At 32.9% G+C, this 24,200-nt stretch overlaps 2 protein-coding genes across 2 annotated transcripts; both read left to right on the plus strand.

Annotated features, from left to right (window-relative positions):
• LOC109334088 (sodium/hydrogen exchanger 3-like) lies at positions 1–1,557 on the plus strand. Its single transcript, XM_019569660.1, has 6 exons — positions 1–105; positions 210–317; positions 395–441; positions 525–719; positions 819–865; positions 1,335–1,557. Exons 2-6 carry the CDS (start codon positions 275–277, stop codon positions 1,369–1,371), a joined length of 369 nt encoding a protein of 122 aa, XP_019425205.1. The 5' UTR covers positions 1–105; positions 210–274; the 3' UTR covers positions 1,372–1,557.
• On the plus strand, positions 20,471–23,795 carry LOC109334595 (galactan beta-1,4-galactosyltransferase GALS3-like). The gene is made up of 2 exons (XM_019570448.1): positions 20,471–21,773; positions 23,291–23,795. Exons 1-2 carry the CDS (start codon positions 20,596–20,598, stop codon positions 23,634–23,636), a joined length of 1,524 nt encoding a protein of 507 aa, XP_019425993.1. The 5' UTR covers positions 20,471–20,595; the 3' UTR covers positions 23,637–23,795.

Genomic DNA, 24,200 nt, shown 5'->3' on the forward strand with positions numbered 1-24,200 from the left:
GTAATTCTCAGGATTTTACTGGGGTGCCTGCTGTTGTTGATCCTTCTTGTATGTGGAGATACAATGAACAAGCTTGGTGGTGATTCTAATAAAATTAACCCCTTGGTATGCCACTTGCTCGTGCACATTAATGGATTTAGATTAATATTGATTTTCCTAGTTATTTATGGTTTGGGTTATGTAATGATTTTAAAATTGTTTGCCCTCAGGTACCTGTAGATCTTGTCATTGATCACTCAGTTCAGGTTGATGTGGCAAGATCAGATTATCTAAGATGAGGATGAATATCGGTCCACTGGAAATAGGAGATTATCTAGGTATTATATTTGTCAATCTCAACTATATGACAATTTCCCAATCTGTATGCGACTCACTAATTTGTGAAAATTTTCAGCAATTGGTGTCATATTTGCTGCGACCGACTCTGTGTGCACATTGCAGGTCTGGAATAATACATTTGTTGCATTCTTCCAGCAACTAACATATCAGATTTAATACTGAACTTAAAAATGATGATCATGCAGGTGCTAAATCAGGATGAAACACCTTTATTGTACAGTCTTGTATTTGGGGAAGGTGTGGTGAATGATGCTACGTCAGTGGTGCTTTTCAATGCAATCCAAAGCTTTGACCTTGAGCAAATTGACCTGTCAATTGCCTTGCAATTTCTTGGCAACTTCTTGTATCTGTTCATGACAAGCACATTGCTTGGGGTTTTGGTAACTGTTTCTCTTTCTAATCTATATCACTAGTGAGCATACACATTAATATTGATGTTTCATGCTGCTCTGGTCTAATGTATCTCCACCGTCTTGCAGTCAGGTCTGCTCAGTGCTTACATCATTAAAAAATTGTATATCGGAAGGTATCATCTTGACAGAGTTGTTATCATTTTCATTGTCAGCATTTACTGCGATGGTATTCCGTTGCGTTAATATATGTAGTTTATTTATAGCAAAAGTTGTAGATAATTCTTTGATGCCAAAAAATATATTTCATGTTTTCGCCAATCTATGTTAATCTGATATTCTGATGGGAAGTCTGACTGTTTAAGGATATTGTACGGAACTTACTCTGATTGTTTGAATCTACGTGACTGCTTCATTCCTGCTTGAAGCCTGAATAATACGATTCATTATCTTATTATTTTAAATGAGGGTTTGTAATCCAGCTGGTTCTATGTTTTGTTATTGAGACTCTTCCAGTCACTCTCTATTTGTTATTGAGACTTCTGATATTAATAATAAATATTATTGATTTTGAATCTCAAGAATTCTGTATTTTGAAATTCCAATAGTTCTTGATTGTTGGAACTGATATAGGTTGTCTTGCAGATTGGTATACTTAAAAATTCATGTGAAGTCATGTTGAAGGAATTGAAGAAATGGATGAAGCCCGAAAAGGTGATGCTGAAGTGATCAAGTGGGCAAGACTAGAAGTTCCATGTGATTATGCGTGAAATTTTTACTATAGAAATATTAATGCATTTTTTAACCAAATTTGGAATGTTTCAACAATTGGTTTGAATGATACATATTATGTGAACTTATTCATGCTTATGTATTTGGAATTATTTTAAGATGAAGGTGATGATAATTTGAGATATTGGGTCCAATTTCATAGTATTAATGCTTATATAATATAATGATTGTTAGAGAGGATTAGGAGAGGAATATATGTGAAAATAACTTAATAAATAATTAGCCACGGTTAAACTGTGGTTAAAGTAATGGTATAAACTAGCCACGGGTGTGGTTCACATTAGCCACGGTTGAACCGTGGTTAAGGAAATGTTACCACACTTCTCATAGATGTAGCTATATCATACATTGACTGTGGCTAAATTTTTGCAACGCCACTTATTGCTAGGGTCGAGGAAACCGTGGCTGGTGTATTTTGCCACGGTTTTTTGGTAAAATAGCCACGGTTATAACCGTGGCTAACAAGATATTTTTTTGTAGTGATAATGATTTATTTTTTTGTAGTGATATGTGGTCATTCACTTTTCTTCTTCCTAATTTTATAATTGTTATATATGTTATTAACAAGATTTCAATATTTTTACTCATTTATATATCATTTATATTTTTTAATAATAATAATAGTGTTTTTGCTTTTATGAAAAACAATTTCTTGGAATGCATTTTGAACATTCAATTGATGCATGATTTTTTATTAAAATAATAGGAAGACCATGGAACTGCACCGAACCATTCAAGTGCGGTTCAGTTTGGTTCAGTTCCTACAATAGAATTTGCAGTCAATTGAGATAAACTGAATTATGTCTTTGTATTCAGTTCGGTCACTAAATTGCTCCAAAAACGAAACCGACCGGACGTTTACACCCCTACTTATGCTAACTGAGTTTAAGTGCAATAACATTTATCACACAAGCATTGGAATGCCAATACATGGAATGAAAGTATTTTTAATCATATTCATAACACATATGGGATAAATTTGGGTCTATTTATGCCGAAATTATATATAATTAGAAAATTACATATAAAATATGTACTAGATTATAATTCCTCAATTTTTGAACTTTTTCTTCAAATTTATAAAGATTCTACACATGTATCCACAATGAGAGCAATCTTTGCTCACTATAAGACATTTGCCATATACTTACGGATGAAAATCGTTGCTAAAAGATAAAAAAATTGTAGGTATAACAAAAAAATCTTTTACCTATGAATGTTTGTTTTCATCGTATTTAAGTCGCTATATCTATGATTTTTTACTGTCACTGTAGGTTTTAGTGAAGATTGTCGAGAGCGTTGGTATAAAATTTCAACATATATCTTCACATTCTGCATGTCACTATAAGTGTTTATACATACAGATTTTCCTTGTCACTAAATGTTTTAGTGATGGTAGTCAGAACGGTTGGTATAAGACTTCAACTTATACATTCAGTTTGTGCCCATTACTATAGATGAATATATTTTTCTTATACCTACACTTCTATTTCATTGGTATAAGTCTTCGTGATATTAAAAGAGTGATACTTATACTCACGGTCCCATTTCAACCTCTTTATTAACTGTTAGTTGCATGAAATAATAATATGAATTTACAATGAAAAAATAAATATATGAACACATAAATATATTTAAAATTAAGAAAACCTATACAATATGATGAAATACATGAGTTAAATATCTTCATCTAAAAATAGCATAACTACATATAACATACACAAAAAGTCTTATAATCCTAAAAATTACACAAATTGGATCTTGTCTATCTAAATATATACTTTTTTTTGCCAAGGTGCTACTACACCCAAAATATATTAATTAAAAGGATCATACAATGAGAAAGCTAAAAGATTAGAAATTGTTGAATCTATAGCTAGGAAGTCCTAGTCTATTTCTATTATACTCATCCCTAATGAAATTTGGGGTATGGATGCAATATGAGTTTTGCCTAAAATCTATAGCAAAGTTGGCCAATTTATTAGCACAAGAGTTACCTCCCCTAAAGATATGAGAAACATGAAAACTCATTAATTTCAAATTTTCTTGACAATTATCCCAAAGATTGTTGATTTTCCAAGGGGCTGTAACTCTACCTTTGAAGATATCCACTACTGTGCTAGAATCACACTCAAGCCAAAGATTTGTCCAACCCTTATTACAAGCCAAATTGACTGCTTTGATAGCTGCAAAAAGCTCTGCATAGATTACATTATGAATTTGAAGGAAAGAGGCAAAACAAGCTACACAAGTACCAATGTTGTTTCTGAATATGCCACTAGCACCTACAAGACCGGGAGAACCTTTGGCTGCACCATCGATATTAACTTTTATCCAGCCCTCATTTGGCACAAGCCATAGCACTTCCACGATTCTAGGAGTTTTACTCAACTTTAAAGGAATATTTAAGTTTCTCAGCAAGAGAAGATCAGAGACACTACAAGAATTTGAGGCTACATGGGAGCAATTTCCAGCCAAAGTTGTTTCTGTCTTGATTTTAGATATTGTTTGCCTAAGAGAGATCTGCTTGTCTTCAAATCTTTTCTGATTTCTACATAACCAAATTGTTGCCATGGTGACCACCACACAAGCATAAAGCACCTCCTTCAATTGATACTTGAATTGATAGTTGCAGCTCCAAAGATTAGATTGGACATACTGAGTATTGATCCTTATAGAAAAAGTATCTTGCACCCAAGACCATAAAGTCTGTGCAAAACTACAATGTAGAAAGATATGGTTAGTGTCCTCATGAGAGGAGTTGCATAGACTACACTTTGAGGCCAGATTTTTGCCTCTTTGCTGAAGGTTCTCATCTGTGGGCATTTTCCTGAGCATAATCCGCCGAGTAATGAAAGACTTTGAAGGGAGAATAGCTAATGACCAAATTTGGCTACATCAAGAAAGGATTGAAAGATTATTATTAACATGAGCAAAAACAAGCTTAGAAGTTAGCACACCATCATTATAGTGTTTCCAAACTAATCTGTCATGGTTGGTGGCTCTAGTGATGTTTAAAATCTTGGTAGAGTCTGAACAGAAACCTTGGTATTAGCCACTTAGAATCAATGGTGAAGTCAACCACTCTAGCATGCAATTGAGAGTGCATCTCAGGAGGAATATGAGGTAATCCACCAGAGATTCACCCATCTAGTTATCAATCCAGAAATTGATGTGGTTGCCATTTCCCACCAAGCAGATAGAATTATCAATAGCCTCATACCAATTTTCCTTAATCCCTGCCAAATGGAAGATTTGAAGTGCCTACTAGAAGGGTTTTTGTTGTCACAAAACCTTTCTCTATAAAAAGTAGCCCAATGCTCATTAGAAGTCTTCATATCCCAAGCCAACTTTAACATAACAGCTTTGTTCATTGCCTTCATAGACATAGTCCTAAGACCATCCTCCTTAATAGGAGTGCACACCTTGTGCCAAGCCAATGTTACCATCTTCCTCACCTCAACATCACCAGCCTAGATAAAGTTTCTCATACTTCTATCCACCTGATTAAGCAGTTGTAGTGGCCATTTATAAATTTGAAAGCTATAGACTAACATGCTTTGGATTATGGACCTGACCAATTCCACTCTACCCATTATGGACAGAGCAGAACCTTTCCACTTTGCAATCTTAGCTACAATTCTATCAACTATAGGTTGCAGATACCTTTTCTTGGGCTTGCCTTTGAATAGGGGCACCCCTAGGTAGTTTAATGGTAAATAACCTACAGAGAAACCCAAATTATTAGACAAAGAAGCAATTCTCCTAGGATTATTCATGCTAGAGTAGAACTTGCAATTGGAATGGTTGATTTGTTGACCAGAGGCCTCAACATACTTTAAAATCAGATTCTTATGCTCAAGCAAATCTCTTTTCTTTCCCTTGAAAAAAATTAGAATATCATCCGCGTAAAGAACATAGCTAGGAGTTTGTAATCCTTTAGGACCTGAAATTGTGCTAAGCTTATTCTCATTGACTAACTTCAAGAAGCATCTACTAAGCACATCTTCAGCAATATAGAACAACAGGGGAGATAGAGGATCCTCTTGCCTAACACCTCTTTTGCAATTGAAAAAACCCACATTCCTTCCATTTACATTGATGAACAACATAACAGATTCAAGGATGACAGTGATCCATTTAGTAAATTGATGTTTAAAGCCAAAAGCGTTTAAAGTGTCCAGGAGAAATTGCCAATCTATTGTGTCAAAAGCTTTCTTGATATCAAGTTTTTTGATAAGGTTCCCACCAAAGGTCTTGTGATCAAGGAAATTAATTGCCTCAGATGCAAGATAGATACAATCCTGAATTTTCCTATCTATAATGAATCCCCTCTACTGTTGAGAGATGATCTTTGGAGCAATGGGAGCAAGTCTGCCAGCCAACACTTTGGTTTTAATCTAAAATTGAAAATTCATTAGAGCTATTGGCCTAAACTCTTCAATCCTCTCTACACCAGGACTTTTAGGAATCAAAATGATAGAGTTGGAGTTGATGTTGGGCAGCAACCAACTTTGGTAGAAAAATTGCCTAACTGAATTACAAACTTCAATATGAATCAGATCCCAAAAGCATTGGAAGAAGCACCCCCCAAAACTATCAAGTCTAGGAGCTCCATAACCATTCAGAGCAAAGACAACCAATCTGATATCCTCATTAGAGGGAATTCTAGTAAGGTTGATGTTGTCTTCATCAGTCACCAAGGAAGAAGAATTATTTGTAGAAGAAAATAAGTCAGTATAAAAGCTAAGCACATGATTGTCAATGTCATCCTGGTTTGATATTATATCCTCATTCTTCATCATAGATATAGACTTTGTGGCATGCCTAATCTTGGTGACTTTGTGGAAAAAACTAGTATTCCTATCACCATGAACAAATCAGTTGATTCTACCCTTCTCCTTCCAAACGACCTCTTCTATCATAAGATCCTCCAATAACTCAGACTGAGCATTTTCTTTCTGCACCATATACTCAGGGTTGGGACCAAAGTCACTAATACACTTTTGGATGACCTCAACATTATCCTTGGCTAGCTTCACTTTCTGGTGCACATTACCAAAGACTTGATTATTCCAAATTTTCATATCTCTCTTAAGGTTTCTCAACTTTTGAGACAGCACAAACATAGGGTAACCAAAAACTTTAGCTTTCCAACTGTCATCCACTAATCCTCTACAATCAGAATTCTGAGTCCATGTTTAGTGAAATTTGAAAGAAGAAATCCTATCCAAATGATGGGAGCAGGATTGAAGCAAAAATAGGATGATGGTCACAGGTTAGTCTAGGGAAAGAGCAACAGTGACCTGATTCCAGCAATTCAACCAGTTCTCATTGCAGAGAGCCCTATCTAATCTCTTCTTAGTTAGAGCAGCACCTCTTCTTCTACTAGACCAGGTGAATTGAGCTCCCAAGGTGTTCAAGTGCAATAATCCAGCATTATCTGATAAGGTCTTGAATTCCTATCAAGGAATTCTAGCAGGTAATCTATCACTTCTACACTCATGAGCCCCTAGCACAACATTAAAGTTTCTAATGCAACTCCAAGGACCAGGACTTGCAGTCATAATGCCAAGAACCTCATTCCAAATAAATCTCCTTTGCACAAAATTGTTGCTAGCCTAAACAGTAGAAATGAAGAGCTTTTGATTACAATTGTTAACTTCCACAACAATATGATGCTCATAACTAACCAGGACAGAAGGCACAATGTTAAGCTTACAAAGACCCCAAATAGAAGGTAAAAGGTTACCTCTACCATTACACACAAAAAGCTTTAAATTCATATCCTTCCAAACCATTGGATTAATAATACTATAAGGAATCATTGGCTCAACAATGAAAATCATATCAGAATTATTAGAAACACAAAGGTTTTTAAGAAAGAGCATAGTTTTGATGTTGCCAAAACCTCTGCAATTCCATAACAAAACCCTCATTGATTACTCTTAAGGTAGCCACCCTTTCGGGTTTGGTGCACTTTTTGTTTGTTGTTGTTCTTTTTCATTTTGATTCTTTGTTAGCACTAGAGTGAAGTCCTCCCTCACCTCCTCTGGTTCATTATCATCAGCCCATAACCTTCCTACTATTCGAATATCATTGGCCACACTCTGATTTGTTATCTCTGTTGTTTCTTGCACTACCACATTGTCCTGAATGGAGTTGTTTAGTTCCTCTTCATAAGTAGAGGAGTCTCCATCATTCTCAGATGTTGCCTTCTCCTACCAATTACTTTGGTTCGAAGCAATTGGTGTGCCAAGTTCCATTTTTTCAAACTCCTCCATATTTATATCCCCTCTATTGTCTATGTCCAGATTAATGAATAGATCATTTACCTTATATGCAAGGATATTCTCCTGAAAGCAGGGGTCTGAGCATTCTCATCATGTTCAACTGGCATACTAGCCTTCACCTTCTTAGTAGCCATCTCCTCATCTGCCCTATGAGAAGATTGCCCCTTCCTCCCTTTAGGAATTGCTCATCCCATATACTTTTTGCTATTACCTTTATAATGCTCCTCTTTGACTGGTTTCTTGCTCTCTTTACGATAGTTAGTCACATTGTGACCAATTGCTAAGCAGCCAATGCAGAAATCAGACATATTTTCATACTCAATTGACACGAAGAAGGCAAACCCCTCCCTTTCAACCAGAATTTGATCCGACAACTTAAATTTCAGATCAATTTCTACTAACACCTTTGCATAATGCCCGAAAGATCTATTACTAGTTGCCACGTCCAAAGAGATAGGGGTTCCAATACCTCCTGAAATGGAATATATTATCCTCGGACTCCAATACTCTTGAGGGATGTTATGGATCCTGACCCAACATTGAGTATGATTTAGTTTTTGCATACTTGGGTTGAAGTCAGGAGTTCACAAGAACATTCTTAGGAACCCCAATTTCAAACTCCAAGAGCCCACTGAACATATTTTTGTCATATCTTCAATGGAGGAGAAAGAAAAATCATAGAAATCTTTCCCCAAAGATACTAATGACCATTTCCCAACCATATTCCATAATGAAGTTAGTTTACATTTGAGATCCGTGAACTTCAAGGGTGAGTCCCTTTTAGAAAGTATAAGTCGACCATGAAGGTGACTTTTGCACCTGTTCAGTCCGTCTTGATCTTCAATTTCTGGGATTTTTATTGTTATGGCATCTCCTTTTATGCAAGGTTCTGGTAGCTGTGAGGAAGAGAAATCACACGTGTTCCTCAGAGCTTGAACGAAGGATTTTTTCTTTTCTAGAGATGGGTCTTCAAGCCGATCTTTGATTGGGACTTTCTGTTGAGAAATAAGGGTTTTGTCCTCCCCAATCAGACAACTCCAAGGTATAACTGTTTCTGCACAAATCATGATGAAGATGGGAGATTAAACGTGAAGATTGGATTGGTTCCAAGAAACTTGGGTCAAACCTAGTAGAGCAAAATCATCATTTCAGCAACCAAGAAGTTTTTCTCAAATGTCCCCTCCTAGAAATTGAGTTTCCAAAAATAATCAAAATGGTTCATTTCCGATTTTGTTCCATAAAAAAGAAATTAGTGGCCTAATCTTTATGTGAAAGGAATAAAAGGATATCAATGAATGAATAAAATAATCCAATGAAAAACTGTAATAATAAAATTTGGTATATCATATTCATTATCTTCATTACAATCTGAATTTAGAGAACAAAAAGAAGTAGGGGTAAGGGGTAGTAGAAGAATCTTGAAACTATTGAAAGCAAAAGTAAAAGAATACACGTTATTAAATTATTTTGGTGTAAACAAATTAATATGATCTATCCTTAACTCAAAGTATCATATATAATTATATTTTGTCATAGTCAAATCAATGACAAATATTTAATACATTGTAAATCAGAATAGTCAACTCAGTGACAATTACCCAATGCATGTAAATCAAATTAATGGTAGAAATGTAGAATTTCATAAGTGAGAAGCAAGCAGTAATAATTGTTGTAGATATGACCCAAACGCCATAATTTTGTAGCATCAATGTCTGAATATACTGAAATGTCTTCAGTCACTTCAACAATTCCACCTACAATGGTACTCTTTAACAACTTGTAAGTGTTCCCAACAGTCTTCTTGTCTTTCATCATAGTATGAACATATTTTGCGTACTAGGAGAGTATCAGTGTCCCTATCAGTTCTATAACTATATCAATTGGCCTACAGCCCAAAGAAATCAATTTTTTCTTCAAGTATAATATGTGTTTTACGTCATATAACATCTTCACTATATCATCATCCATTATAATTTTGATTTCTCCCATGTTAACAAATGCACATGCTTTATTATTTTTTAGATGCACGAAACCAAAATTGTTTATCCTATATGTGGTGAACCATTTTGTTTAACATCATGTGGTGGAAGCAACCCGTGTCATCTTTCTATGCAATGTTTGTAGATGTAGATACTTCATCTTTCCTTATAGGCTTACCGAGACTCCATTCAATGGGGTAATCCTTACTGTAATATACAATTTGTCTACACTTAAAGCATTATATTGTGTTTTGTGTAACGCCTTGAAAATTACTCCAAAAATATTTCTCAAAAGTGGGTAATATTTTTTTTAAATAATGTAATATAAAATTTGTTTCCTTATATTCATTTCCTTTTTGGGACATCATTTTAAGTAACATAAATTGCGGAAAATCAAAAATCATTACCTAATGGTAATCGAAATAACTCAACACATATTTGAATAATTCTTCATTGAAAGAACGGGAAATGTTAGAACAAAATACAAGGCGGGATGAAATCTTCGCCTAAACCGAAACTATACAAAATAAGTTGAGTCATTCAACACATCAAAAAAAAGTATCATACACATATACCCTACTCAAAAAGCAAAACAGAAATGGAAATGGCTTCTAGCGGCTAGCTCTAGTGTCTGTGGGTGTGCTAAAACACTCGCTCGGATCCTCCTCCATCTCGGAATCAGAGGAGAGGTTACTACCTCGATGGAGTCCTATATGTAGATTAACTCCACACAATCCTCCTCTTCAACTTCCAGCTCCTCCTCCAGGTCATAGGACAAATTCTGCGGCCTAACCCCCACTCTCGCATGTGCCTGAGGTTCAGGCATGGTCTGTCGAGTGGCTCTCCTCCACGGTAGGGAACTGATCACATCATTCCAACTCCAATGCCTCATAGATGGCCCTGCAGTAGCTGGTCCGTGAGGAGTCATAGACTAAGTAGATGATACGACAGGTGCCGGTCTACGATCGGGCAAAGTGAAGAAAGCCTCCAAATCTGCATGATGGGATGGGAAGCGCATCATGGAGCCATCACAAACCATCTCCAACTCTAAGGCACAAGGGCCCATGTAGGTGTATCGATCTCCATCAATCCTCCATGCCCCATCCTGGGACATCGAGAATCGGTAGCTCCGAATCCTCGTTGAATGGTCCATCTGAACAAGAAAGTGAACCGAAGACAAGCAGAAAGAAAAGAGAGTAAGACATCTAATGAATATTACTCATTGACGGCATGGAATTACATATAATATCACATTCAGACAGACACACATAATATACACAATATATATATATCACATACTCAAATGCAAATGATGAATGATGTTATAATTCAAACCATGAGGTTCAATATCCAAGAGCTCAATGTATGAATGTTATGTTTATTTCATCCATCCTTATACCAATATCCTCCCAATAAACTATTCAGAAATAACCGAGAGTACATGTCCCATAACAAGCCGATTTGAACGCACCAAATTATTCCTCGCAAGGATATGTGATCGATCAGTTCCAAAGAATTGTCCATTTCAGGACGGTGTCGTATCAAACACTTTTTGGGCATCCCTCTCATCGATCCTAATTGCAAAGAGGGGTTGTCAGAGATCGTCTAATTTGCATTGTGAGAACTGTCCCGTCCAACAGAATACCTCATCTAGGAATACAAGGGACTCATCTCACCTAGACTTTCCCTCAAGACTTTGTTGGCGAATCACCGCCATCGTCGTCCCTCTCAAGATGGGTGGCTCATTCGTCTCCCATAAATTTCATCTCCACTACTTTATTATCCACAATGAGTATGCACACTAACTGAAGTTAGCCGATTAAATCTTTTAATTGTTCTTTTACATGATCGGCCCAACCTAAGACATCTTTCAAAAGAATGCTTCTTGTGGGAACCGATCTTACATCATCATGTAATAGACGAATAACATTCTTACCACTATGAACCGTCGTTGAATTACCCTAGACGACCACATGGTCAAACCTCTTATGTTCAGATGACCTCGCTGCATGGTATCATGTAATCCTTTTTAGGTATCGCCCCAATCACGACATCAATGTCGGAAATCTTGCCCTAATAAGGCACGAGAATAAAGGTAATTGTATAAGTTTGTTGATTTAGGCACCAGACTCCTCATTTGACCACGGTCTCTCCCAAGTATCGAATACCTTCTCACCTAAGCTAGGGATATTGCCTAGGCAATCAAAAAATAAAAAACAAAAAAAATTATTGTCTCTCTCACGCCCAAGCGAGACACTGTCGCTCAAGCGACAAATTCATCAAAACAGACTCAATTCTTTGTCTAGCTCTCACCCAAGTTAGGGACTGTCGCTCAAGCGACAAATCCACCAAAACCTGGCCAAAATCACTGTCTAGTCCTCGCCCAGGCGGAAAAATCCGCCCGGAACAGGCCAAACATGCTGCATGGCCCTCGCCCAGGCGAGGCTGGTCCATTGGCCATGACCACTCCCTTGCCCTTTTGGGCCACTAGATCAAATACCTCCACTATTTTCCATCCCTATGCGTTTTAATCTTTCGAGTGGTGTTCTTTCGTGGTTAACTACCATATTACTTGATATTTTAATCTATCCTAAGGCATATAACTTAAGAAATTATCCGTACTTAATCCAAGCATGCAAATATTTGATTAAGTACGGGTTTCTTGATACACAAAAATAACTCCAAACTTTTGAGATAGTTTAGGAGATCTAGGTGTCATATTCAAACACTATTATGTCACGGTGTATTCTCCCTCACCTTAGGTTATTGAGTGATTGATTCACTTTACACGAATGGTTAGGTTGTCCGACTTCAAAAGCTTCGAAACTAAACACAAAAACAAATTAGTGATTTGCAAGTTAAATTTTTACATGATAACCCTAAGGTAAATACATAGTTTTATCTCATTTATGAACTCAATCGCTTTCATCCATCCGGTCCAAGATTTATATTCTTGAACTATCATTTATCCTCGAAAGTCTTGTTCATGATTTCCATCGTTTTCAAGGTAAGATTTTAATAAAGTTTATATTTTTATCGCCGCATAAGTTTATACTTTCATGGAGACTTTTTAGGTCATACTTCTTACTCTGAGGTAAGTTTCTTAATCAATGTCCCCTAAGTTGATCTTACCACTTTAAAGCAAGTTATCTTAATTAGATTCCATATTTTGTATAATAGTTTTCCATGGTCATTTCAAGACATCCAAACATAACCACAAAGGTTAATAGGTGTTGGTTTCATAGTCATGAATAACATAATAAAGTTAGCATTTTTAAACCAAAATATCATTTGTTAAACTTACCACTTTAAAGTAAGTTAACTAAGGTAGATTCAACAAGTTTCATGATTATTTCAACACCTCTAAACTTAACCACAAAGGTGTTGGTTTCATAGTCATGAATAACAATGAACCATCTATTCAACAAAACTCATCCAACTCATAAACATCTAACTTCGAAACATGGAAAAATAAATATTTTCTATCTTGTCCAAGGCTATGTTTTCTCAAGCCAAAAACAAGTGAAAAGATTCAAACTTTACATGGTTTAAAACTCCTTAAAAGTTCATTTGATTTCATAATCATCCCCTTTCATTGAAATTAACAAAATGCATATTTTTCATCACTAAAAATAGCTCCATGAACACAAAGAGTTCATGGTTTCAAAAACAACTTTTTAATTTCAAGAAAGCACATATTTATAGTTTGAAAATATTCATAACATATATATAAACATCAAACTAAAACTTTATAAACATCTAATGGTTAGATCTTAAGAGATGAAGAAATCAAAAATGAAGAACTACCTTGAAGTTCTTAGAAATTCAAAAGTGAAGAAGAATGAAAATGCCAATGGTTTTTATCTAAGCTAGGTGTCGGCTTTTAAGGACAAGAAATCAGATTTGGGGAGAGAAAAGACCAAAGGTTTTTCCAAAAAGTGTATTGTGTAATATGTAGATGAGTGATTTCAGAGATTTTGTGTAAGAGATGTGTACTTTTGCTTGTTTGACAAGCAAGCTTCACTCATGAAAGTGATTTGACATCTTTAGAAAAAAATTCTTGATTAAACCATTCTCGAGTATTGTAGGCTCATACTCGGCCGGATATTAAAAATCTCCCGATTTTGGTTTACGGTTAGAACTTTGAAACACGAAATTCGGAGTCAAAAATATTTAGAAATGCGTTATGGACAAACTTGATGTCTATCTTGCTTCGAAATAATATTTCAAAGCCAATGGTGCAATCGAAATTCGATTCCAAGTTACAAAACTCAAAAACACGTTATTAGGCTGAATTTAGACAAATTTGGGCCCGACATCAGCTTAAAAACTTTCCATCACAGAAAATTACGAAAATTTACCACAAAATAGGAATTCACAAAAAAAAGACTAACACTCAACTATGGTTTAGCCTAAATAAATACTAATTAATTTCTAAAATTAATCATTCGTAACATAAATAATTAATAAAACATATGCAGAAAATTCACGGTGTTACATTTTGTCCTTGTAATCTAGTCTTTTACCTTTGGTAAGACCTCCTATGCATTGCTTACTCCCACGCGCTTGGCTCCTTTTCACATACAATCCATTGCCCTAAGACTATTCCCCTACACATGTCTTCTTTGAATGTAGGACAAAATTGCAGTCAAGATTTAATCCAATTTGATTGAGTCTTTCTCGTACGCCAATATTGTCAGCAAATGTTCGTAGCAATTTGGCAAAGAACACAATAAAATTGTTGATTTGTCTTCATCGTCAACATTCACATCAAGTTTATACAAGTCATTGATTATTTGATTGAAAGTGTTGAAATGTTGTTGCAAATCAGTACCCTCGTGCATCTTCATGCCATAGAGTCTTTGCTTCAAATGTAGCTTGTTCGCTAGAGACTTGGGCATCAATTGTTTCTCTAATGTCTCTTATATCTATGTTTGTGGCATCAAATCCCTAATGTGGTACAACACTTCATCTCATACACAGAGTCATATGGTTACCACAACATTCTCCTTCGATTTTTCTCAATCTAGTTTATCCATATCATGTGGTTTATTCTCATATAGCATCATTGATAGACCTTGTTGAGCCAACATATCATTGACATGCCTTTGCCACAATTAGAAATTATCAGTTCCACCAAACCTCCCCACATCGAATTTGCCACATGGGTTAAAAGTCATTTGATACCAATTGTTGGGAACAATCGAGCAATCGAATATTAAAAGAGATTAGGGAGAAGAGAAAATAACACAAGAAACTTGGTAGCAAGCTTCAACCAATTTATGCTTACGTCTCAGGGAGCATTGAGAGACGACCAATATATATTAAAGAATAAGAATTTGTGTTTGTGAGTATTGTTGTTTTATGCCATTAGATTTACATAACACGTAAATATATAATAATCTACCTCAATCCCTTTACATCAGTTCAAACTTATAATTTCTAGTTATTTTATGAAGAAATTCATAATCCACTAGAATATAAGTCATTGTCCAACATACACCAATATATCATTCCTCTAGCCATGAAATACAAGACCCACCATTCAGATTGATGAGAAGGGTTTTATGGAACTATGCATATTGAAGAGAAAGGTTGTGTGGACCTATTCTCATGTCAATCCCATGATTAACTACTCCCTAATTGCAATTTGATGGTGGTTTCCCATTTGAAAATTGAACCAATTTTATTGTTGTATGATTTTCTCTTCTGTTGGTGAAAGACGTATGGTTAGACAGAATATATTTTATAACAATCACCTGATTGATCGAAAAATATCTAATTATTATATTTTTAATTTTAATATATATTTTTAACAATCATGTGAAGTAACACATGAAATAATACATTTTTTTGGTATAGAAGATTTACTCTCCACTTAAACCTCACTGATATTTTAGATATGATTATACATCTATTAATAAATATAATATAATATACCATTCATTTATGACTTTGAACTTTTATTCAGATAAAGAAGGAGCTAACACCTAATATGCAGACAATGGTCCGGTTTGTATAATTAAAAACTAATCATTGAATGTTTACGTGCATATTGAAAATCTGAGAATTTTCATGGTTGGTTCAACATTATAAGTTCTATGTGGGGAAAGTTGAGAACACTTCTTTATCATAAAGAATATATGAAATTTGTATGTCAAAAGTTAAATAAAAATGAAAAGTTGAAAGTAAAATAAAAAATGACTAATTATAAAAAATTAATTGTGTAAAAATAATAACATTACATTTGAAAAAAAAGGTCTCATGTAAATCATGAGGCATATAATACATTTATTTTCTCACTTATTTATTATTGTTGAGTTCATGATATTTTTTTATTTTTTGGTTATCTTCTTTGTAAACCTTGAATTGTTCCATTTTTTATCTATCCTGGGTGAACAATGATTTAAATTAAAATCAACTATACAAATGAATAAAATTTTGAAAAATTTACATATACAATGTAATAACTAATAAAAACATGAGTGAACTTGTTTCACTTTACTAAGAATTTTATGTATAAAAGTAAAAACGTGAAGTAAATATTAGTTGGATAAAAAAATTAAAACTTTGGGCCCTAAACTATGGGCATGTGGAATGCACTTACCACACATGTATAAGACTGGGCCCAGTCTTTTTAACCTCTTTATTTATAAATATCCGATCAAATGAAAAGACGATATTAACTAAGGTTGCAGCTATATATGCCAAACTCTGGATGTGCTAGCATGATAATTCTCAATTTGTCTACCCTTTTATTAAACAAAAATTTGGTGGTAAATTTTATTATTTAATATTAGATTAAATATACATTTTAGTCTTCATATTTTTTTATCTTACTAGTTTAGTTCTTCAAAAAAAGAAAAGACTTAAAATGGTCACCAAAAAATTTCAAACATGAGTCAAATTGGTCATTTTTAGCATGTTTTATAACACTTGATTGAGACTAATTTGACTAAAAAATGACTAATTTAACTCACATTTGAAATTTTGGGATCATTTTAGATTTTTTCTTTTTTGAAAGACTAAACTGGTAAAATAAAAAAATATAAGGGACTAAAATGACTATTACTCTTATTATTAAATACAAGACTCTCATGAAAATCGATAGATACACATTTTCTCACTAAGCGTACATAAGTTAGTAGGATATCTAACCAACCAGAAGATATTAATTCTCTCAAAAATATACCACTTCATGTATTACTTTTAATTAATTAAAAAATATATTTAAATTAAAAGTTTACTGTTTAAATATTTTTTGACTAATTTCAATAAACATTAGAATTAATCTACACCATATAATAAAAGTGATTTAGACATAAAATAGTATAGCAAATAGTAATAAGTTTGTAAATTTAGTAAAATAAAATAATAAATATGTAAACATGTTAATCTGAAACATTTATCTGTTATAATTACTATATCAATCAGAAAATTGTTGAACCTCTTCTCGTAGTGGCATGGTTTGACAATTATGTTAAACATGCAATTAGGTTAGGCAAACTATATTCTACTGTATAGGTCAAAACTACTTTGTATATAAAAACTTTCATTTTTTTTCAAAATGACAAATCAAATATCCAAACCTTAAATAAATAGTTGTTTGTAATGTGGTTAATAATTAAACCATTTCATTAATTAATATTGCAAATAATAATATTTATATATATTACAATAATTTACCACTACATAATTTAATTATTAAATCATTGGTTGGACCAATATATCATGCTCTAATCTAGGGATAACAATGACTATTCAATCTATGGGTATCTATAAATAATACTTGGGTATGAGTCCATTTTTTTGACGAGTGAGTAACTCAGACTCAATGTTGGATGAGTTTGAGTCCAAACAATGAGGTATTTAGCCTCACAAATACTCAGATTCTTAAATCTATAATATCTATATATATATATATATATATATTAACATAATTGTGATATTATGTTAATCATAATTATATCATTATATATATTCATAAATATGATTGTTATGTTGTTAATTCATATGCATAATATGACAGTATGTTGATTAAAACAGTTCCTATTAAATCAATTTTAGATCATCATGTTGAAGTATTAACTTTGTTATTTTATATTTGTTTGAGTTAAATTAGTTATGTTTAATAATCAATTTAAATTGTGTTTTTTTAATTTTTTTCTTTTGTTGATTACCTAAATAACATTTAAGGGTGTAGGAAACAAATACACAATTACATAAATTACTCACAATTATTTTTAAAGTCTTTGAATTTGTAGTTACCCGTAGATCTGATTGGCACTAGACGACCCGTGGGTAGTAGAGTCATTGAGTATCAACACAAGTCCGAGGTAAGTTTGAGTCCAAAAATGAAATAACGAATCAGGTTCAGATAATGCACAACCCAGACACATCACCATCCCTACTCTAATCGATATGATATTAATAATAAAAAATCGAGAACACATCTTATATTTCATAAAAAAATTAATTATTAAACTTTTAATTTAAATATATAGTTTTCGACCAATTATAATAGTTAACACATGTAATGACACACGTGTTCCCATAGAAATCTAGTGACTTGAGAGTACATACCTAAATAGGTTAGGTTGTGAATTGGTGCCATATTACTTAGCCTATAATTAAATATTTTTATATATAAGTCAGACTAAACTTATTAAAAAATCCATTTACTTTAATGAATGGTTTAGGACATCTAAAAACTTATTAAACCTACTAGAGCACCATATTTAAATATATTGTATTATTTATATTATATAATTTTAATATAAATTAATTATTATGGGTGACACAGATTTTTTTATGAATAAAAACTATCAAAACAAAAATCATTCTAGATAAACAATAATCACGCCATATTCAGGGCACTTGTCACACTTATATCCAGCCATGAATTCGATGGCAATAATTCCAACAGGAACCGACATACACCCTTTCCCCTCTTCAATTTCTTTCCGTGTTTTTAATAAAGCTTTTTTATTCTAATGCCAAGATTAACGGGGGAAAGATAATTTGCATTGAAAAACTAAAAATAATTATTTTATTTACTCTAATTACTCTAATATGAAAAGTTCCAATTAACATATTTATTTTTAGGATTCTTTGTCTCAACCATAAAAAATCCATTTTATAAATCTCCATAAAACAAGGATCCTAGCCCCAACTGCACTCACGATTCTTTTTTGGCTTGGCTTGGCTCTAATTTCAATATCTTTTACATCAATGGAGTAATCTCAATCCTTTCTCAGTTCCCAATGATAAATACTTTTCCTTCTCTCTATGGTTCATGGTTTTATTTTTCTCTCCGTTTAATAATATAGAAAATGCACTTAAATATCCTCATATCAGATACACCATTGGTTGGAATATTATATTTGATTGAGTATTATTATATAGAGGTACAAAATATTGGTCTAATTATGTCAAATTCCATTGGACTTCATATATCATATTATACTAAATATTAAAGATTTAATTTTTGTGAATGATAAATATTGAGAAATACAACTATATACCTCAAAAAAATTAATTTATATTGTCCATAGTACAAGAAATATCTTAATTATATTAAAAATGATATACTCCACAACTCTACATTATCAAAAATAACTATTAGAAATTTATATAATTGTTATTTTTTATAGATCATACTTAACACTATATTTGGTTTACTAAAATAAAGTTAAGGAAAGAAAGATCGAGGAGATAAAAGATAAGAAGAGAAAATGACTGTAAAATATGGTGATTTTTCAGTTGTTTGATATGGTAGAAAATGAAAGGAAAGTTGAAAGAAAAATATAATTTAATTAATAATGAAAATGATATACATAGAAAATCAAATGTATTGATCTCATCATATTGTTGTATTTGTTTGCTTTCTTCACTTGACTTAAGTAAGAGAGTTATAAATTAAAGTAAGAATTAAATTAATTATTTTAATAAAATTGTAATTTGATTTACAATATATTTGGTTGAAGAGGAAAATGAGTTGAATGAAAGTTAAAGAAAAGAAAGATAATAAAAAAGAGTGATTTTTAATTAAATGATATAAAAGAAAGAAAAATGTATATTTGTGAATTGAAAAAAGTTTTAAACAACAAAAAAAAAATTAACTTAAGAGCAAATATGACTTTTCTATATATTTTCTTTTCATATATGAGAAAAGTTTCTAATAACTCTATTAAGCTATTTTTTGGTACTACTAAAAGTATCTTTTTATCCTTTGTATAAGGAGCTAATCTCTTTTAAAGTGTGTAATTGTTTCTCTCAATAAATATTACTCTCATGAACCAAATCATTGACATTTTAATTATCCTAGAGATCTAACGAGACTATACACCACTGAACTGACATTGTTTTTATTCTCACATTCTTTTCTAACCAAATGATAGTAAACAAGTTTTTGTCTACTTTTCTCTCTCCTCATTTTTTATCTCCCTCCGTTTTATTAGAAGTAAACATAACCTTATTAACTATGAGAAAAAACAATAAATCCAATTTAACCATTCTTGAAATAATTTTTCCTTCTTCAAAAAAGTAAAACAATCCAGTAGTTTCACCCAACTCCAAATATAAATAAGGACAATTCTCATTAAGAATTAGTTATTAACCATTAATGAAATCAAACAATAAATCCAATTTAACCCTATCCCATATTTCAACCTTACCTCCTTACACATCTAATCCCTTATTTTAACCCCACATACCCTTATTTTATAATCCACCTCCCCTAGTCTTTCCTCTGTCCTAAACCAAACACCTTCTTCTAATACAAATAACCATTCTTCTACCGCTTTTCTTCTCTGCTTCAACACACATTAACAAACACAGACAATGGCCAAAGAGAGAGAACAGAAAAAGCTTATGTTTGGTTTAATAGGAAACTATTCTGCAGAACTCAAACTTCTTCTCACAACACTTTTTCTTCTTTGTTCTGTTGCAACTTTTCTTCAATTCATCCCTTCTCGTTTCACTATCTCAGCTTCTGATCTACGTGTATGTATCTCACGTGTCTCTCAAGTTGTTACTTCAACTCCTCCATCAACTTCAAACTCCTTCATTTCTCACCTCACCACCACCCTCTCACCACCACCACCACCGCCACCACCGCCGCAAGAAAACACCACCCAAAATGGTATCTTGAAGCGTGTTTTCAACCCATATGGTTCAGCTTCTTATAACTTCATTACTATGGGTGCTTATAGAGGTGGTTTTAACACTTTTGCTATCATTGGTATATCTTCAAAGCCTCTTCATTTGTATTCTAAACCTACCTATGAGTGCAAATGGGAACAAACAAAGAAACCCAATGAAACAACAAAAACATTATCCACCGTTGGATACAAGATCCTCCCAGATTGGGGTTATGGAAGAGTTTACACAGTAGTTGTTGTAAACTGCACTTTTTCTGAACATGTAAACATTGATAATAAAGGTGGGAAACTTGTACTTTTTGCTTCTACATCAGGTGGTGGTGACAGAAACTTCAACATTACAGACAAGTTTGAAGTTCTAACAGAACAACCTGGTACACAAGATTTGTCTGTTTTCACTTCAAAGCCTAAGTATGATTACTTATACTGTGGTTCATCTTTGTATGGGAACTTAAACCCACAAAGAGTTAGAGAATGGATCGCTTACCATGTTAAGTTTTTTGGGCCAAGATCACATTTTGTGATACATGATGCTGGTGGGGTGCATGAAAAAGTGTTGGAAGTTTTGAAGCCTTGGATGGATCTTGGGTATGTAACTTTGCAAGATATTAGGGATCAAGAGAGGTTTGATGGGTATTATCATAATCAGTTCATGGTTGTGAATGATTGCTTGCATAGGTATAAGTTTATGGCTAAATGGATGTTCTTTTTTGATGTGGATGAGTATATTTATGTTCCTCCTAAGAGTACTATTAAGACTGTGTTGGACTCACTTGAAGAGTATAATCAGTTCACAATTGAACAAATGCCTATGATTAGCAAGGTTTGTCACTCTGATGATTATGGCAAAACTTACAGGTACATTGCTTTATTACCCTTTTCTTGTGTTCTTCTAATTTGGCCTAAATTGTTGTTCTTATTAATATCTATTTGTTAATGCATTTTAATGCGGCATTTGATTAATTTGGATGTTTATATGATGCAAAATTGAAGCAGCAAATGAACTGAGTTTATTGCGTTAGTCATGGTATTGAATGACTCGAACAATTATAAGATTTGATTTGGGTTCTATGCAAAAAAATTGAAGTTGATTGATATTGATTTTAGTTTACAAGTTTAGCTAGGCTTACTTATTCCGAACAATGTCTCATTCTCTGTCTCGAGCCGAATGTTACTTTTTGTTCTAATTTTTTATTATTTATGTGTCATGAGACATGGAATGTGTGATTTAAATTGTTATGGAAAATATCAAATGTGATGTCATTGGGATTTTACCTTTAATGGTTTTGATGCTTTAGTAACATTGTGAATCTTTGGTGGTTAGGTGCTATTATTTTTCATTGTAAGAGAGTTGGGTTGATAAACGTTGTATGTATTTGTATGGAATTATATGAGACCATTCAATGCTTTTGGTATAGACTCCTTTTTTTCCTTCTCTTGTCAAAGCATGTGAAGGTGGCATATCTTTAGGCTTTGAATAATGTTTTATGGTGATTTATTTCTTATTTATGAAATGGTCCATGCTAATTATTACAAATAGCTAGCTGAAGAATCTTTAAATGTATAACTGAAATTTCAGGAAATTCTTAAATTCACTCACAAATGTCTTCCTGTTGAAAAAATTACGTGTAGCAAGCAGTAGCTAAGTGTCAATATCATGTAAAAGCTAGTAATTTCTGAAATTTCAAGTAGGGCCAAATAGTGATGATGAATGATATTGGTAATATTTGTGAACGTTCATTTAGATTGATTTTGATCTTAGATATGTTGCTTGGTCCACCAAAGTGATTATTGATTATGATGGATTTGTTGGGGTGCTTTCAAACTTTGCAATATTCATAATTATAATCACTATTCACATTATTCACTGTCCTAACAATAATAGTTAGATCCAGCTGTTCTCTAATGTTTGTTGATTGATTTTTGTTACTATAAGTGTTGGTGCTCTTGGTGTTACAGTTGGTTTGATTACTACACATGCTACACACACAAAACTCACATTATTTTTAATCATGTGACATAAAATTATTATTAGAGGAAACACCCATTTGAGTCCATCATGTTTTGTTGATCGTAACAGTTTGATTCCTCAAAGATGAAAAATTTAAAATGTTCTCAAAATTTTTAAATCTGAGTCTAATCAGATATTTTAGGGTCAAATTAGTCTGTATCTGATGTCGTAAAATAGGCTAAAATGACTAGTTTGATCTACATTTAAAAATTTTGGGATTATTTTGAGTTTTTAAGATTTTGAGTGACTAAACTAGTAAGGAAAAAAAATGAGATACATGTGTATTTACACTTATTATTATTCTTGGTTGTGTTATGTAAATGTTTGGTGTCTCTTTTTCACATGTTGTGTTATGAAAATGCAGGAAATGGGGTTTTGAGAAACTGGTATATAAAGATGTAAAGAAAGGTATTAGAAGAGATAGAAAATATGCTGTGCAACCACGTAGTTTATTTGCAACTGGGGTTCACATGTCACAAAATTTAGAAGGAAAGACAACTCACAAAACAGAAGGAAAGATCAAATATTTTCACTATCATGGAACCATTGCAGAAAGAAGAGAATCATGCAAAATGTTTGTAAATTCAAAACAAGTTACATATGACAAAAACCCTTATGAATTGGACACTACTATGAGAGATATTGCTGGTGTGATCAAGAAATTTGAGCTCAAGATGATTGGATCTAGTTTACAGAAGACACGGCAATAACAACCTCAAATATATAGATATTTTTTGGAGATAAATAATAGTTTTATTAACTTATGGTAGAATAGAAATTCATTGAGCATTTTTTTCTTTTTATGTTTGATTGCTTTTTATTTCGTATATTTACAGATGGGTAAATGATCATGTTCCTTTTTTTTAATATTTTTTGGCGTTCTATATTTATTTTATTGTTTTTTTCTTTCTTCGATTTTGTAAAAAAAAATAATGAATGAAGATGAATGGATGATTTAGGAACATTGTCGGTGTGGGGCATGATGAGAGCATCCCACCATGTGGTGGATGGCAAATGTACTTCTGCATCTTCTTTTTTTCTTTTGAAAACAACTTTATATTCTTATTCTTCTACCTCTATTTACGAGTTCAATTTTGGAAATTTTAGAATTCATTTTATAAATGTAAAATTTTAATCATTTTTCTAAAAGAAAGCTACGTAGAGTTAAAAAAATTGTTGATTTTTATGTATTATTAGCACATTGGGACCATTCCTTTTATATGGAAGAATAAAATTATGTGCTGTTACGATTTTTTAGGAACATGTCATTGATG

The sequence above is a fragment of the Lupinus angustifolius genome, chromosome LG19, assembly GCF_001865875.1.
Source record: "Lupinus angustifolius cultivar Tanjil chromosome LG19, LupAngTanjil_v1.0, whole genome shotgun sequence".
In the NCBI taxonomy this organism is placed as follows: Eukaryota; Viridiplantae; Streptophyta; class Magnoliopsida; order Fabales; family Fabaceae; genus Lupinus; species Lupinus angustifolius.

Coding starts and splice junctions, on each gene's coding strand:
- LOC109334088 (XM_019569660.1), top strand. CDS start 275: ATGAGGATGAATATCGGTCCACTGGAAATAGGAGATTATCTAG. Junction 442..524: donor ACTCTGTGTGCACATTGCAG/GTCTGGAATAAT, acceptor ATGATCATGCAG/GTGCTAAATCAGGATGAAAC. Junction 720..818: donor GCACATTGCTTGGGGTTTTG/GTAACTGTTTCT, acceptor ACCGTCTTGCAG/TCAGGTCTGCTCAGTGCTTA.
- LOC109334595 (XM_019570448.1), top strand. CDS start 20,596: ATGGCCAAAGAGAGAGAACAGAAAAAGCTTATGTTTGGTTTAATAGGA. Junction 21,774..23,290: donor GATTATGGCAAAACTTACAG/GTACATTGCTTT, acceptor ATGAAAATGCAG/GAAATGGGGTTTTGAGAAAC.